The following is a 15,022-nucleotide window of genomic DNA, read 5'->3' as shown; positions in this document are numbered from 1 at the left end:
CCCGGGGGCTGCTGCAAAAAGAGCTCACCAGTGATAGGAAACGGTGCATAGGAAATTGTGATTTCCAACGAATGTTTTAGAAGTGATCATTTCAAAATGTGAACACTAGCAGAAATTTATGAAAATAGTATCGCCTATTGATTCGTCTGTTTTCTAATTATTCTGACAATTCATCAACATGAGCAAGGTCTGTCTGAAAGATGAATACCACTACACTCTTAAGAATGACACAGGCTATTAAGTCATCTCAAGTCAAATGTATTTGTGTCGCTTTTAATCACAAAAGAGTCTCAACGGACTTCACAAGCCCACAGTAGACAAATATTAATCACATCCCCTAATCTTAACGCCAAACAAGACTGAAGGTAATTTCAGCAAATTTGTTATTTCAGACTTTACCAGCCCTCAACACAGTTGTTGCTTCCCATTATGCTTTTAGCACTTGCTGGGTCATCGTTACATAATCAACTTTACGAGGTTGTGTGTACATGTAAGAGGTGAAAAGCCATTTTGTCTCACAATATGATCTTACTATTACATAAAACGGACTATTTTCCGATGACAAGATGCGTGTTCAGTTTTTTTTGCACATTTTCATGTATGCCCATGTCGATTCTAATTGTTTCATACTCTAACAACATATTAAACAAATAATTGGTTTTGCGTAATAATAGTTTGCATTCCTACACCACCACCGTGGCGACACCTTCACTGAGCAATCAAAAATGTGCCACTTATCATTGTTAGCAAACGCTAATCTATGCATCCAACAAAACTCGACTAAGTAAAGCCAACCTTTTGGTGTTGATATAATCGTGCTTTCGTGTAGTCCTGCGACAAGACTCCGGCCCTCACTTGAAAATTGTGGATCTTCACCCATTTCCGCTGCCAAGAGAAACTCGGTGTGAGAGCAGTTCTGTAAATTCAGAAAAGATCGCTTGCAAACACTATTTCAGGACTTGAACGGATCACAAAATATTGACTTGGTTGTTTAATTTTACATTTGATATGTAGGAAGACCCGTCACCTGATCTCAGTCTTTTGGGGGGCCCCTGAAATTGGGGCTGAACGAAATTAACAAAATGTCTTCTCTGCATACTAATTTCTTGATTGTTTCAAACTTAGCAATCGGATGAGCAATGCACCTAGATACTGTACTCCTATTGGATGGCGATGCACTTTTAGGGTTGCATCTGATTGGTCAACGTCAGATAAAAAGCATACAAAGTACGCAAGTATTTATCGTATTTATCTTTGCCATTCGCATACTGCACACGCCATTATGGTGATGATGAGATTTTTTTCAATGTACCCTATATTTGCAGCGCTCGTATTTGGTCCCTTTCAGAGAATGGAAGTCTTTGAAACCCTCTGTCTAATAGTTTTGACGGTTTAACGGGTAGACACAAACTTTGGCCACAAATCTGAACTGCGACCAAAATCGGATCCATATCAGAAAGCTCAGTCACCTTCTGGTATCATGAGCTAGCAAAAACATGTTGTCCATTTGTCACCGCTACTATGGATTTGCTGTCATGCGTCTTCATGACACCAGCCACAAAGGCCAAGGAACGATCATGTGACCTTGCAGAGAGTCAGAAGAGAAGTCAAACATCATCTGAATGCTGCGGTCTTCTGCGAGAGTGAAGCGAAAGGCACGTTGAACATGACAGTATAGAAACTCCCTGTCTACTGCTGTGCTGCTGCCTGCAGACGTGGCCACCAAACAACAATGCCACCAAAGAAGGACACAATGTCATTGAAAGTTAACGGATTCTAAAATGTCACTTTCCAGTGGCTGTTCTTGGTTGACGTCCAGTCCGGGGCGTACCCCGTCTCCCACCCAAGTCAGCGGGGATAGGCTGAGGACAAGGGTGGAGAAAATGAAAACTGTCAAAGTGCCCTGACCTCTTGATCACTTTTTATTTCCATTGGTTTTCACGGATGTATCCAAAAGTGCTGAGGGGGAGCATAAGTTTCTATTGTGTTTTGTGGTCATTTCAGGACAATTTCATTCGTGTCTGTGAGGCTATTACATGGACCTTGGCAGAGATTTGCACTCTTCTAATGCCCTGTTGGTTACATAACAAATCTGAGCTGAGAATGCTTCCCCCCCCCCCCCCCCCCCCCCCCCCGAGGTTGCAGCCTTTGCATTCCGTATATCATGGATTAATGTGGCTGGCCATGCATGTGAAATGGACTTTTAGGACCTCTCCCGGATTTTGTGGCATTGGCTTCATTTGTTTCTTTAGTGCTGCATGAAGCACATACCAACTGTCACTCAAAATGTCTATGTCCACATAGCCCGTGGCCAGTGTCAATGAACGAGTCTGTCATTTCTACACTCACCAAGTGTCTACTGAGCAAGAGAGACAATTGCCTCAGGCCCCAAGCTGAAGGCGCTCCCGAGAGCCAACTAACATATTAGTGATAAAAATATGGCACCGCAAAGAAAACATGTTGTGTTGACCCTAGCTGTCAGTTACTGCTGGCTAGTACGGGACCCCAAACAAATGACTGATATTAGTCCATATCAACAGCACGAGTGGAAAACTCCATAGATAGTGGCATGACACGACCATGTGTTAGGAGAGGCTAACGGGACCGGAACCGATTTCAATCAAAAGCAAGATCCGAAGGTCCTTGGATATGGAAGACGTAGTGGCTGCATTTCACAGGCCAAGCAAAGCCTGCAAGCAGCAGCTCTTAAAAAAAACGACACCACTATTGCACTGTGTACCAGGGTGTTGGTAATGGCACAGTCTAAATGAAACAAATTTAACATTGCTTAGTGTCACGAAATTGCTATGAATCATCACCAAAATCCCCATGTACATCTCTACTCATCCTCACTTCAGCTTGTAAAGATATCAAAACAATCGCCACCGTATTTGGGATTTTCCTCATTAAGCGACATTAGAGGAAAGTACGGAAGAGCAATAAATGATTTTTACAAGCTGTTTTCTCCGTTTGGTCAGATGACGTTCGCAAGATGAGCCGTGATTTGTCATTACCTGAGCAACTGTGATGTCATTTTTAGTGGACAGCAAGTGACAAAATGGCCGCCCCCTCAGATGGATTAAAAACGGGTGGACTTTGCGGCTTAATTCATATTCAACAAACACAATATTAATTTTAGACTAATAGAACTTATCATTGTAAGTATATTTTTTTGGGGTTGACTTCGCTTTTAAGCTGTGGTGACCACCTTTGGAGAGGAGGATGTTTAATGTCCACCAAGTGCAAAATATTGGTGTGATCGTTTTTGAGATTGATTTGGGCCGTAGGTAGAAATGTCCATGTTGATTTTGGTAACGTTTTATGGCAGTTTTCTGATATCAAGTGACGTGAAGCTTTTTTATGGAGAGGAAAACAATGAATGCCCATAAATTCCTACATATTGTGGCGATTGATAGTTTTGATATTTTTAGAGATTGCTGTGGGCATCGACAGAGAATATTGGTGACTTTTGGTCGTAGTTTTCCACAATTAAACAACGTGAAACATGTTTTCTATCTTGAGTGTCTATGTGGAAGAAAACCTTTTGATACGCATAAAAATGAAAAAAATACAGTGGTGATTATTTTGATATTTTCAGCAGAGGTTGGAGTGGGTATGATGTGCATGTGAATTTCGGTAAAGTTTGGACCAAACCTTTCAGAAAGCTTTTTAAAAAGCGGCGTTTTAAACCACCCCCTTGTCAACTCTTAAGTACTGTAACTTGGACGTGTTTTTATTATTCTGAAAATGTTGCACATTTGAGATATTTTTTTAGACCTACGATTTTAAGATTTTTTTTCAGTTGTCTTACAAAAAAATATCCTGTCGTATTCATCGTCTTTGCTTTGTTTGTTTGTTTGTTGCCTGTACCACGAGGGGCTCGACAAACGCCATGACCAATCCAAATATGAAAAAAAAAAGTTTCTCTGGGGGCAAGCACAGCATATTTGGAGCACAAATGTCCACCAAAAACGCAAGGCAGGTAGTTTGGCTCCCATTGTAACACCGACGGCCAACTTTATCTTTGTTGGCTGCAGTGAACGCTTGAGCCGGTAAGCAAAGAGGCTTAAGGCTTACTTGTCATGTGCGATATGCTCCTGGATGGCCCCGAGCGACTGCGGGCTCTCGGCGCCCTGTAGTAGCCTGCAGCTCGCCAGGTGCCGCTGGTAGCGCTCCTTCAGGCAGCCGTTCTCGGTACACAAGTCGCACACTTGCCGCTCCAGCTCCTCGATCCGCGCCCGCTGCCTCTCCAGTAGCTCCTGCTGGGTCTCGATGATCTTGTTGAGCTCTTGCAAATACTCCGCAGCCCTGCCGGGGTTCTCGGCGGCCGGGTTGTCCATGTCGTCGTGGCGCAGGAAGCGGCTCGCGTGTTTGGGCGACGCTCCAGCCGGGGAGCTTCAAGCACAACGCTTGGGCGGGTTGTTGCGCCTTTTACGCCTCTCCATTGCTCGTGACAGCGGAATCCCGAATGGAGGCGTTCTTCGGAGCCAGCCTGGTCGCGACACTGTCGGCTGTCGGTCACGTACAAAAAGTGTCAACGTCACAATGAGCTGGTGGCCACATGTGACGGGCTTATCGCGGACGCGGTGATCTGACTCCGCGAGGATTGCACGTCCACGCCGCCGCCGCGACTTTCTGTCAATAGACGCCGGCTGTCGAGTGGGCGGAGTTTACAAGTTTTATGAATCTGACAGCAGGTCGCGTTGAGCGCATTATAGCTCAAGAACGATTACACGGTGACCCACATTTCGCTTCCGTTTATTATCACATACAACGCACCAAGATCAAAATTCGGATACTCGACATAGGGGGTGGGCAACTTCAATGCTAGAGGCCACCATTTTTCATCAATGCAACCGGGGGGCCACATGGGACTACCCACTTCCTAACCAGATGTACGGCGAATAGGCCATTTTCAATATGGACAAAATAGGTGCGCACACTTGAAAAATATGGGCAATTTCATACTACTTTTCTCAATACACGTCTCAATGAATTCACTATCCAAACCCAGCAGAGAACAAAATAACCGAAGTGTCCCCCCCCCCCCCTTGTCTTCTAAGACAAGGGCTGTCTTCTGCATATCATTCCAAATCTGCCCAAAAATAGTCCGACTCAAGATGTAGAGGGCCATATAAGACCCTGCGTATGGGCAACTAAGACAAGCCCACCATCTAATGGTGATTGCTGATATTACAATCTACAGTTATTCCCTGCATATTCGCAGATTTGCTTTTTACATTTTTTTAAATATTTTGGACTTTTGCTGGATTTCGGGGGCTTACAACCACATCACAAGTAAAAACATCACAAACATCAGTTGTTTCTCCTCGTTCTTTCGTTGAACCTATAGTGAGTGTTTTTCAGCGTCATAATTTGGGGGATTTGTTCAAAAACGTTGTCCCCCGCCTACTGCCCGCGACCCTAGTGAGCCCCCGCGACCCTAGTGAGGATCAAGCGGTTCGGAAAATGGATGGAATGGATGTTCAAAAACGTTTTTTTTTTGTAATTAATCAAGGGCCCCCAGTTGCCCATACCCAATCTACATTCAAAAGATCAATCTCGGACCTCTGGTATAAACTGCTTGCCAAAAACCATTTGGCAAAATCCAGTGGTGGCGGCTGTGGCCGCCTTGCCATTCCTGTCGGGTATCAATCGCAGAGTCATGGATCCCCTTTCAACTAACCGCATCACTTTGCCTTCGCCTCGGATGTCGCTCGACAGCTTCCAGCTTGATGGGGGGACAGGTGGCCTTTCTGCAAACTATGTGCCTTCACAGAGAGAATAAACCGATCGTAATTTGTGGGATTGACTGCCTTAATGAGTCCTAGTTGGATTGTACACTCACATTTACACCGCTACATGCCACAAGCATTAAATTCAGTCATTTGGAAACACTTCCACATTTGCATTTATTCACATTTGAACTGAGATTTGAGTAGTCAATCAAAAGCAGCCTCATGCAAGCAGCTTGTGAGTTATTTCCAGCCAACGTACACAGCCACAGGGTGCCCAGCACGCATGTTTATTCAGCCAACATTTGGCGATAATACTACACTTAAGAATACCCTTGGGCCTCAGTTGTGGCTATTCCAGCGTTACGTGCCTGAACGTTCCTGTAAAAGGCCCTCCCATGCATGAGTTGATGCTCTTTTGGTTTTACACCTTCCCTGGGGAAGACAGTAATATTGCAAAACAATGTAGCCGGTGCAGAAAATAAAGTATTTCATGTCAGCTGCGCAAACATGCAGAATCTCTATCCAAAAAGAGCATTCACTGACTTGTCATTTGCCAGAAGCTCTTGAGTCAATAAAATAATTGTAAGAAAAAAATACCAAGTATGAATGATAAATTTTCTATGCGCCATGTGATAAACATTCAAATGTAACTATTCTCCTCAATATTGTGTATGGAACTTGCTGACATGTGGCAATTGATTCGGGTGCCAAGGAGCCACCATGTGGAAAAGCCAAATGATCATTGGGATGTTCAAAATTGTCATTGATCGAGAAGCTCAATTGCCAATCGAGCTTAATGTATGTACTTTGTTCACTCTATTTCTAACATTGAATGGCTGCTCCTTGACAACTCAAAGGCTCAATTTTGATGAATCATTTTTATTTGAAGAGGCAAATTAACACAATGAACCAAAGTCAGGCAGCAAAAAAAAAAAGACATTCTCCATACAAGGGCTTGAAAAACAGGATCCAGCAAATAACAGCACAAGGACAATTCAGCTGAAGAAACTTTGGTTTATACACACACGCGCACCTGCGCAAGCAGGTATTAAAAGCACTTTGTAAGTGCACCATTATTAAGATGAAACGATTTTGCAGTCACATCCAACAGCTGTCATTCTGAGGCGGATGAGGTGCATTCAGTGATGACCGTCTATGGGACAGGAGGGATGATGTGGGATTCGTCAGTGTCTTGTAGAATAGAGACGCAACCTGACGCTGCTGTTTGCATCGCACCAGGGTGTAGGGTAGTAGGGGCGGCTGACGGAATCTGGGGCTGAGGAAAGAGCCAGGAGGGGTGCAGGTAAAGTCAAAGGTACTTCTCAGATGAGAAAAGGTTGGCAAAGCATGCGCTGGGTAAAATTAGCAGATTAAATTCACAGAAGTGCTTAAAACGCTCGGACTACCGGGATTTTGAGGCCGACTCGAGCTGTCAGTTTGACGGATGGTGCTCTGTTGCGCTCTGACTGTGACGGCATCATCTAAAATGATAAATTACTCACTCATGTGTCTCATAAGGGTATCTTGTTTTTTAGAATTCTTTTGGGAGTATTTCATGTCATTTATGTCCTAAATGAATCAGCAACAGTAGGTGGGGTGCCTATTGTCCCATGCGGCTTTCATGCTGCGTGCGCTTCAGCTGTGAGTAAAATAAAAAATAGTTTACTGCCGAATGAAAGGAGACGCGTGTCGCAAAAGATTTGATTGCACTTCACCTCGTAGAGGATCAAAATCATAAGTATGGCACAAAAAACAACTCTGTCCCGAGCGCACTCTGCATCTCTTTTTTCCACAAAGGAATGCTTTCAGCAAGCATCACACAAGATCACATCTAACAGCCTTTTTTGTTGTTTTTTTTTTTTAACAAGACAAAACATGGCTCCGCCAGGGGTGACTTTTTTTACTCAGGCGCGGTGTGTCAGTCGAGCAACTCATCCTCAAGACTCGTCAATATTTTGAAGCAGATGTAATGCTTTCTCGATTCCTCTAGATTTTTTTTTTAGATCATGGTGACCAACAGTATTTCTCAATGCAGCCACTGATTGCTATGGAAACCCAGTGGCGCCGTGCGTAAAATGAAGTAGAGCTGTCAAATTGACAGGCGCCCTGGTTTTGTAGTTGTTTTTGTTTTTTCCTGTAGTTTTGTCTTTTGTTTTTTTCATATGGTGTTTGTTAATCTTTGTGTGGGCCACTTGTGGACCGTTTCCACAACATTTGTCAAAGAAGGAGATGTGTGTCTTGGTTGCGTCTCCTCGGCATGATGCATGGTGGACCAGCATTGATTTTGATGAGGGCAATGCCGGCGCTATTTGACTGTCGCAGCTTGACAGCCTTGCGGGCGCTGGTGTTTTTTGCGCCTGTAATGGGCAGCATTTTTCACAGTCCCGTTTTGTTCAGCGGATATGTCAGCGCTGTTGGACATACTGCATTGGTGCTCCTGGATGAATGGCTGGTGGGGTGGAGGGTGACGAGAGAGAAGCGTTGGTGCGTAGCGCAGATGCATATTTGGAACTGAGAGTTGCTGCTCAGAAGTGAAGCCCAGCTAAATTTGACGGAAGTGAACCAAATTCTTTGATTGTCAATGCACGCGACTGCTTCTGGTTTACTTTCAAACTGAGCTTGTAGTCGACGTGTGGCAAGTTATGCCCATTTTGAGCATGACGTCTCTGATTCACTGGTGAAAGGAAGCATTCTGTGTGTGCAGGAAAAGTTGTGACGATTGTATGACTGTCCATGTTTGGTGTTCTGTTCTATTGTTTTGGCATTTTATGTTAACTGTTCTGTAAAGCACTTTGTTATAGCTGCAGCTGTTGTAAAAGCGCAATATCAATCAAGATGTATTGTCTTGTATGAAGGAATAATGACTCGTTTATATTGCTTCATACCATAAAATTGCACTATGGGAATGCAATATATGTAGGATTAGGAAAAGTCAAGAGGCCAGAAGCATTGTGTCTCTACACACGCAGAGTCATAACACAACTAAGTTTGAAAACAGTCAACATGACGGCTCTCGTAGTTCTGGTGTTAATTTATCATAAGACTGACTTGTTGACTGACACCTACTCAGTTAAAGTGGCTTAGAAAGCACGTACACGTTTGTTTGACTGCAGGAGCATCACTGTGCTCTTGTGGTGATCTTTGCAGGACGATCACTCCTAGCAGAGAGGAGCAAAGGTGCTGAACTTTCTGCATTTCTACACCATTCAGCTTAGCATGGAGTGACCAGCATCACAGCTTTTAAAAAGTTACCATATTCAATGCCTTCCATCTTGAGGCAAATTCTTAATTCTAAATTGTAGGTATGCTGAGAGCCCCCCCTCCCTTTTTTGTGAGGCATTTGTCTGCATCGGGAAATGCTTTTGGAAAAATCAAAATGGATGTGTGTGAAAAGATAATTGCGAATATGGCATTAGTTTCATCAGAGTATAAATCTGTTTTCGGGACATGCGATGAAGGTCAGATTACATTTGATCCTGGAGTTAATCATAAACACAGGCAATTCCAAAGAGCTTAGAAACCTTTTCTTGCAACGGTATTCATTCATTGTTTTTTCTGACAGGATATATCATTCCGAGTGTGTCCTACCAGGCGGAGGCTTCCTGATGACGAAAGAGTAGGGGTGCGGCTGCTGCTTGCGAGGGCACAACTCGTGGACAACTGCGGGAGACAAAACTATTATACTAAAAAGCAGGGAGGCAGGGAGAGGCAGGGTGGCTGACCGAGATGTATTTAACTAAAATGCAAACAGAAGTACACAGGAGAAACTAACTCGGAAACTCACTCAAATAAAGTCCAGAAAATCACAGGAAACCAAAGTAGCAAAAAAAAAAAAAACCTGAGACAGAAAACAAAACAAAACATGACACATGCACAGAGAAATACACAACAGCAACAATGATCCGACACAGACTGGTTGGGCAGGGAGTCATTTTAACAAAACACAAACTAATGACAAAATGAACAGCAGGTGTGCCATAGTGCCACCTGCGGGTCACAAACAGAACCACCCTAACAAAAACGGAACAAAAGTGAAGAGCTGAGAATCACCGCGTTCAAACCGGAAAACAGAAGATGTATGGTGGGGAGACGGCCACAAAGTAGCCCACCAGAAATTCTCTCATCGAGAAAACAATGCATTATGTACATATGTAGGTACCATAGAAATAAGATACTGAAAAGGGCATTCAATCCCAAGCTTTGAAATGTACTGTACGTGTTCGCTTCCGAACATTTTCTGTCCACACACAAAAACTACCACCTCATATTGGCAAAAGGAACCGACAAAGCCACTCTTTGAAATAAATCTCACAACAAACGTGCTTCAAAAATGAAAGCGTGAGCCTCAGGTGAGCGCTCAAATAGAAAGGGTGCGGGAATCTGTACACAAAAGGCTATAAAACAAGTCCATACAGTACTGGTGTGTTGCAATGACGATGAACATGTCCAGATGAGACCGATATGGCAGTCCTGTAATAACTGGCACCCTACCGAGGAAGACGATGGATGACAAGGCGAGCAGAGCAAACGTGAAGAACAGCATCAGGTGGGAAGCACGGCCCTCTTCCACTTTTACATGTGGTGTCGCATCTGCTCGGGAAGAGAGCAGGATGAAATTACAGACTAAATGTTTTCCAAGGCCTGGGAAAAGTTACATATAGAGCTTAGATATATATATACAGTGTATATATATATATATGTATATATTAGAGCTGTCAGTTTAGCGCGTTTTTATTGGCATTAATTTAAATGAATTTTAACGGGATTAAATTTTTTCTCGCGAGATTAACGCGGGACACGTCACAAGCGGATGTTACTTGTTTGGAAATATTTTGTATGGAAGGTTACATTGTTCTGCGTCCATATAAATAGAGCGGGTAGAGCTTCTCTGTGTTTGTCTGACAGTGGTAGCGACCTAGCAAAAATAAAACGTCTCCAGTGTTGTCATTCGAAATGAGGTCTACACAAAAACTGTAGAGAGACTTCCGCACAAGAAGGACCAACACAATCAACATAGCCTGACTGTGTTAGGGGGAGTGACCCCCCCGTCCCCCTTTCAGAATGGTTTGGCCCAGCAGCACGGGAGAAGTGCGTGCGCTTTTTTGTACGGCGGGCAGTTTTGAATACAGCGGCACATAATGAACACTGGTGTCCGGTGTCTCGTTATTCTTCAACAAACATACAGAAACAGACTGCTGTGTTCAAAGTAAACTTGAGAAAAACGAAGTATGCAACCATGGTTTAAATCTACTATAGGCTGAGTACTAGTTTACCTTAGATGTGCACTTTATAATGTTATATTGCTCTGTTTTGAATTTATAAAAAAAGCTGGTAAAGCAGCTGTTGTGTGAAAAAATATTGTTTTCACTGTTGTTGATGGGCAGTAATATTGTGTGAGAGATTATGTGTGAATAACTGCTCCAAGTGAAAAATGTTCATGCAAAATTGAAAATCAAAATTGTTATTTCAGTAAATATTTGCATTTGGCACATAGAAAACTGATTCATGATTCCATGTTGATGAGCGCATTAAAATGGGTGAAAAATAGGACAAAAAATGTAAATATATATATATATATATATATATATATATATATATATATATATATATATATATATATATATATATATATATATATATATATATATATATATATATATATATATATATATATAGTCCAGTGGTTAGCACGTCGGCTTCACAGTGCAGAGGTACCGGATTCGATTCCAGCTCCGGCCTCCCTGTGTGGAGTTTGCATGTTCTCCCCGGGCCTGCGTGGGTTTTCTCCGGGTGCTCCGGTTTCCTCCCACATTCCAAAAATATGCATGGCAGGCTGATTGAACACTCTAAATTGTCCCTAGGTGTGAGTGTGAGTGCGAATGGTTGTTCGTGTCTGTGTGCCCTGCGATTGGCTGGCAACCGATTCAGGGTGTCCCCCGCCTACTGCCCGGAGACAGCTGGGATAGGCTCCAGCACCCCCCGCGACCCTAGTGAGGATCAAGCGGTTAGGAAGATGAATGAATGAATGTATATAAAACATTACAAGTAGTGTCAGGTTTAGAGCCATTTTGCAAGGTTCAATTAATTTCCAAAAAAAAGGCAAAACAAGGTACAATGTAAATCTTAAAACCTATTTGAGATACGTCATTTTCAGAACATTTATTGTGCAGCTCTTGATGAAAAGGATCGGTTGGCGAGTAGGTCTAACTCTTGTGTCAGCCAGGCACAACCCCCTGCACTTGCAGACTCACTTGCAAACTTCAAGTTAATCTACTGCGCGCGTCGACCCGTCATTTCGAGAACATCTTTGAGCTGTGAGGAAAAATCGAACGTGCCCGTACCGGGAATAAAAAAATAAAAATAAAATAAAATAAAATAAAGGCCAAACCGGCACACTTGGCATCTCTTGGCTTGATAACAGCAGTTGGTCACTAAGAGGGAGAACAAGCAATGGGACAAGCACCCAACCATGTCGAACATTTTCAAGAGGCAACCTTATTGTGACTTCCCATAAACCTGCAGAGGAAAACTGACCTTGCGTGTTTGCACCAGGCTCAGCCACGTGTATCAAAGTGACCGGGATGGTGAGTCTCTGACCCAAGGAGGCACTGCTGAAGGTAATTGAAGCAGAGCCGGCTGCTCGGAGGTCCAAAGCCCCGATGGTGTACTTTGACAGACTTGGGGAGTCGCATTGTGCCTCGGCCTTTTGAATACTGATGAGTGGAGAACTGGTGACCACCTAAGAAAAACAAAAATATTTCACTCGATTCGATTTCCTCACACAGACCAGGCCATCGTTATTTTTCTGAAAACCACGATTGCCCCTGACCTCCATGTCTGCTTGGGCAGCAGATGGAACAAAGACTGTGAGGTCCACAGTTGGATGCAGGTTTGAGAGCGTCAGCTCAGTTAGGTCCGAGTACATGCCGGGCTCTATTGGCAGTCTGGCGCTGACCTGCTCCCCCGAGAAAGCGCTGCCCTCCAGGGCAGCCTTCACCAGCAGGTTACTCATGGACATACTCGCAACTCTGGTCAGTTGGTCTGCCGTTGGCTGCAAGGTCACGGAACACGTGTAGAAGCCTATGCCAAGGACAAAAAGGAAACGGGAGGCTGAGGGAGACAGAATGATGACAAACAATGTATTATTAAATTACAGTGTAAAAAAGGCAGTTATAATCCTCCAAGTGGGATCATAATACTTGAGATAGCGCATCAATTCCTGATCTGCTCTCATCTCTGAATTTCTAAGTGAAAAGTAATTTGGTCACATGTTCCCATGAGCACTCGGTTGGCATGAGCAAAGTGGGTGCCTTATTGACCAGGCTGTGGATTCCCTCCGAGGGGTCCGAAAGACAATGAGACAAGCTTTCAAGCATGAGGGAGCCTTTGGAGCGCAATACTTACAACTTGCCGCCTTTTATGGGCAACGTTAAAAACACTCCTTGGGCCACGCTAATACTGATTACAGACTGTAAGCAGTATTTACCTTTCACCTTCACATGGAGTACACAGCACAAGTTTGGTTCATGGCAACCTTGTTCAACAGAGCCCTCATGTCAAAGTTATCAGACGCACTATGACTGAGGGGACATTAAAGCCTCAGATTTTCTTTTTTTTAAAAATTGAATTATGACACACAAGGAAGTAAAATTGTCTGTCTCTTGCCAGGGTTATCACTGTATATGAGAACTGGTTCTCAACTTGACTGACCTGCTTAATGTTAAAGGCACAGCGTGTCAAATGCAATTGCCATCTGGTGGTGAACCAATAGAATGCAATGACCTAAATTCAAAGCATGCGTGCTACGGGTCCTCAGCAAGAGCACACTTTGCAAACCCATCCCCAATTCCTTCCACAGAGGTGCAAGCATATGTCATCGCAAACTACTTACCTGAATTGAATGAGTGCATTACATTTGGTTGTTTCCACAGAAATGTCAAGTCAGATAAGACGTACCACTGCTGGTGTCAAAGCTGATGTGCGTTTTAAAGACGCTGCTTGCTGGGAAATCAACAGCATCACTAGTAAAGCTCAGGTGGCAAGCGACAGAGGTTTCTGGCTGCAGTTGCGCAATGGCTTCGGTCTGGAAAGAGGAGCAGGTTCCTGCAGGATACATTACAGTGGAATAAGCGAAGGCCGACAATCAACACCGTGGTTACATGAATTAGATGAAGGGTAGGCAGAAGGAGCTGTGCAGAAAGGATTGGCTTGAGAGATTTAATACGCTTCACTGTTCGATATCTATTTGAATTGAAACTGAGGGCTTAGACAGAAAACTGAGGGAAGTTGGTTCGTGTATTTCATTTCATCAAGTATGAGGGCTCACATTGGAGTGCAGTATTGTGCGGGTTTTCACATCAACAGTCTACCATGCTTATGCTTCGTTCCTCACCTGAGCAAGTTGCCTTCAAGGTTCTATGAACCAATGTAACAACGGTGCTCCGTTTTGGGTTGAGGAAAAGCAAACCAATTCACCTGACAAACAGCAACCGTTTCAATGTCCAATGATGAAAAATGTTATTTGGCCACAGACTGTGCTTTTTTGCATTAAACCGGGGGACAGCAATGATTTTGTAGTTGGACGCCGCTTAATTAGGTACTGATCATATGAAGTTATAATTTTCATTTTTGTGTGGTGATTTAGTGATTATCGACATGAGTAGTGACAAAAGGTTGACTAAAGTTGGGTCCTTTCAATACCGATGAGGTTGGCTCCTTGTCCTCTGGTCGTGAGAAACACTTCACTGGGCTTGCCAATTTCCACTGGTAAGGCTTGCTGTGCTCTTGCAGCTGTGTTGGTAGCCGATTTCACCACAACCTAACATTCAGGAGAAAAACAATCAATGAATACCATTAGAAATCACAACCTTCTTAATTTTGCTCGGGTCAGATGCAAATTTGAAAAAAGAAACACCTCATGGTTTGATCATACATAAAATAAGAGATACAGTATCTGTATAAATATGCAGGTTACACTCATATTTGGGGAAATACACTCAATGGGACACAATGACAGAAGTCATCAAATGTCTCTGGAAAAGAAAAGTGGGATGACAGTGAAAAAGCAACCAGTGTGTTGAGGCACTGCTTTGACCCTTTATTTTGTCAGGGGGTTGGACGTGATCTGGTGCCTTTCGATATTTTAGGTCTTGTTCCAAAACGTCTAATATCCTTCCATGGTTCTTAGTCGAGCGTTCTATGCTGTTACTTTGTTGGTGCCGATCACCACCTGTTGGGCGACTTTGGCGTGTAGTTTCGTATGTAAACAATTTACTTTGCCACTC

General features: G+C 43.5%; 2 protein-coding genes across 5 annotated transcripts in view; both read right to left on the bottom strand.

Moving 5' to 3' along the window:
- LOC127596242 (IQ motif and SEC7 domain-containing protein 1-like) overlaps positions 1–4,732 on the bottom strand; it is a 114,746-nt gene extending 110,014 nt beyond the window's left edge. For 2 of the 3 annotated variants that reach the window (XM_052058504.1, XM_052058505.1), the window contains exon 1: positions 4,078–4,732. In XM_052058504.1, the coding sequence (XP_051914464.1) occupies positions 4,078–4,340 (263 nt within the window). In that variant the 5' untranslated portion in view covers positions 4,341–4,732. The remainder of the gene's footprint in view (positions 1–4,077) is intronic. The other variant, XM_052058513.1, reaches the window with a different exon arrangement.
- A 1,869-nt stretch (positions 4,733–6,601) lies between these two features.
- Positions 6,602–15,022, bottom strand: part of LOC127596241 (nuclear pore membrane glycoprotein 210-like) — a 49,532-nt gene continuing 41,111 nt past the window's right edge. For both annotated transcript variants that reach the window (XM_052058503.1, XM_052058502.1), the window contains exons 26-32: positions 14,439–14,556; positions 13,695–13,841; positions 12,568–12,818; positions 12,273–12,477; positions 10,230–10,328; positions 9,327–9,398; positions 6,602–7,014 (exon numbers count right to left, since the gene is read on the bottom strand). In XM_052058503.1, the coding sequence (XP_051914463.1) occupies positions 6,923–7,014; positions 9,327–9,398; positions 10,230–10,328; positions 12,273–12,477; positions 12,568–12,818; positions 13,695–13,841; positions 14,439–14,556 (984 nt within the window). In that variant the 3' untranslated portion in view covers positions 6,602–6,922. The remainder of the gene's footprint in view (positions 7,015–9,326; positions 9,399–10,229; positions 10,329–12,272; positions 12,478–12,567; positions 12,819–13,694; positions 13,842–14,438; positions 14,557–15,022) is intronic.

This window comes from Hippocampus zosterae, chromosome 2 (assembly GCF_025434085.1).
Source record: "Hippocampus zosterae strain Florida chromosome 2, ASM2543408v3, whole genome shotgun sequence".
Lineage (NCBI taxonomy): Eukaryota > Metazoa > Chordata > Actinopteri > Syngnathiformes > Syngnathidae > Hippocampus > Hippocampus zosterae.
This window is presented reverse-complemented; position numbering and strand designations above follow the sequence as displayed.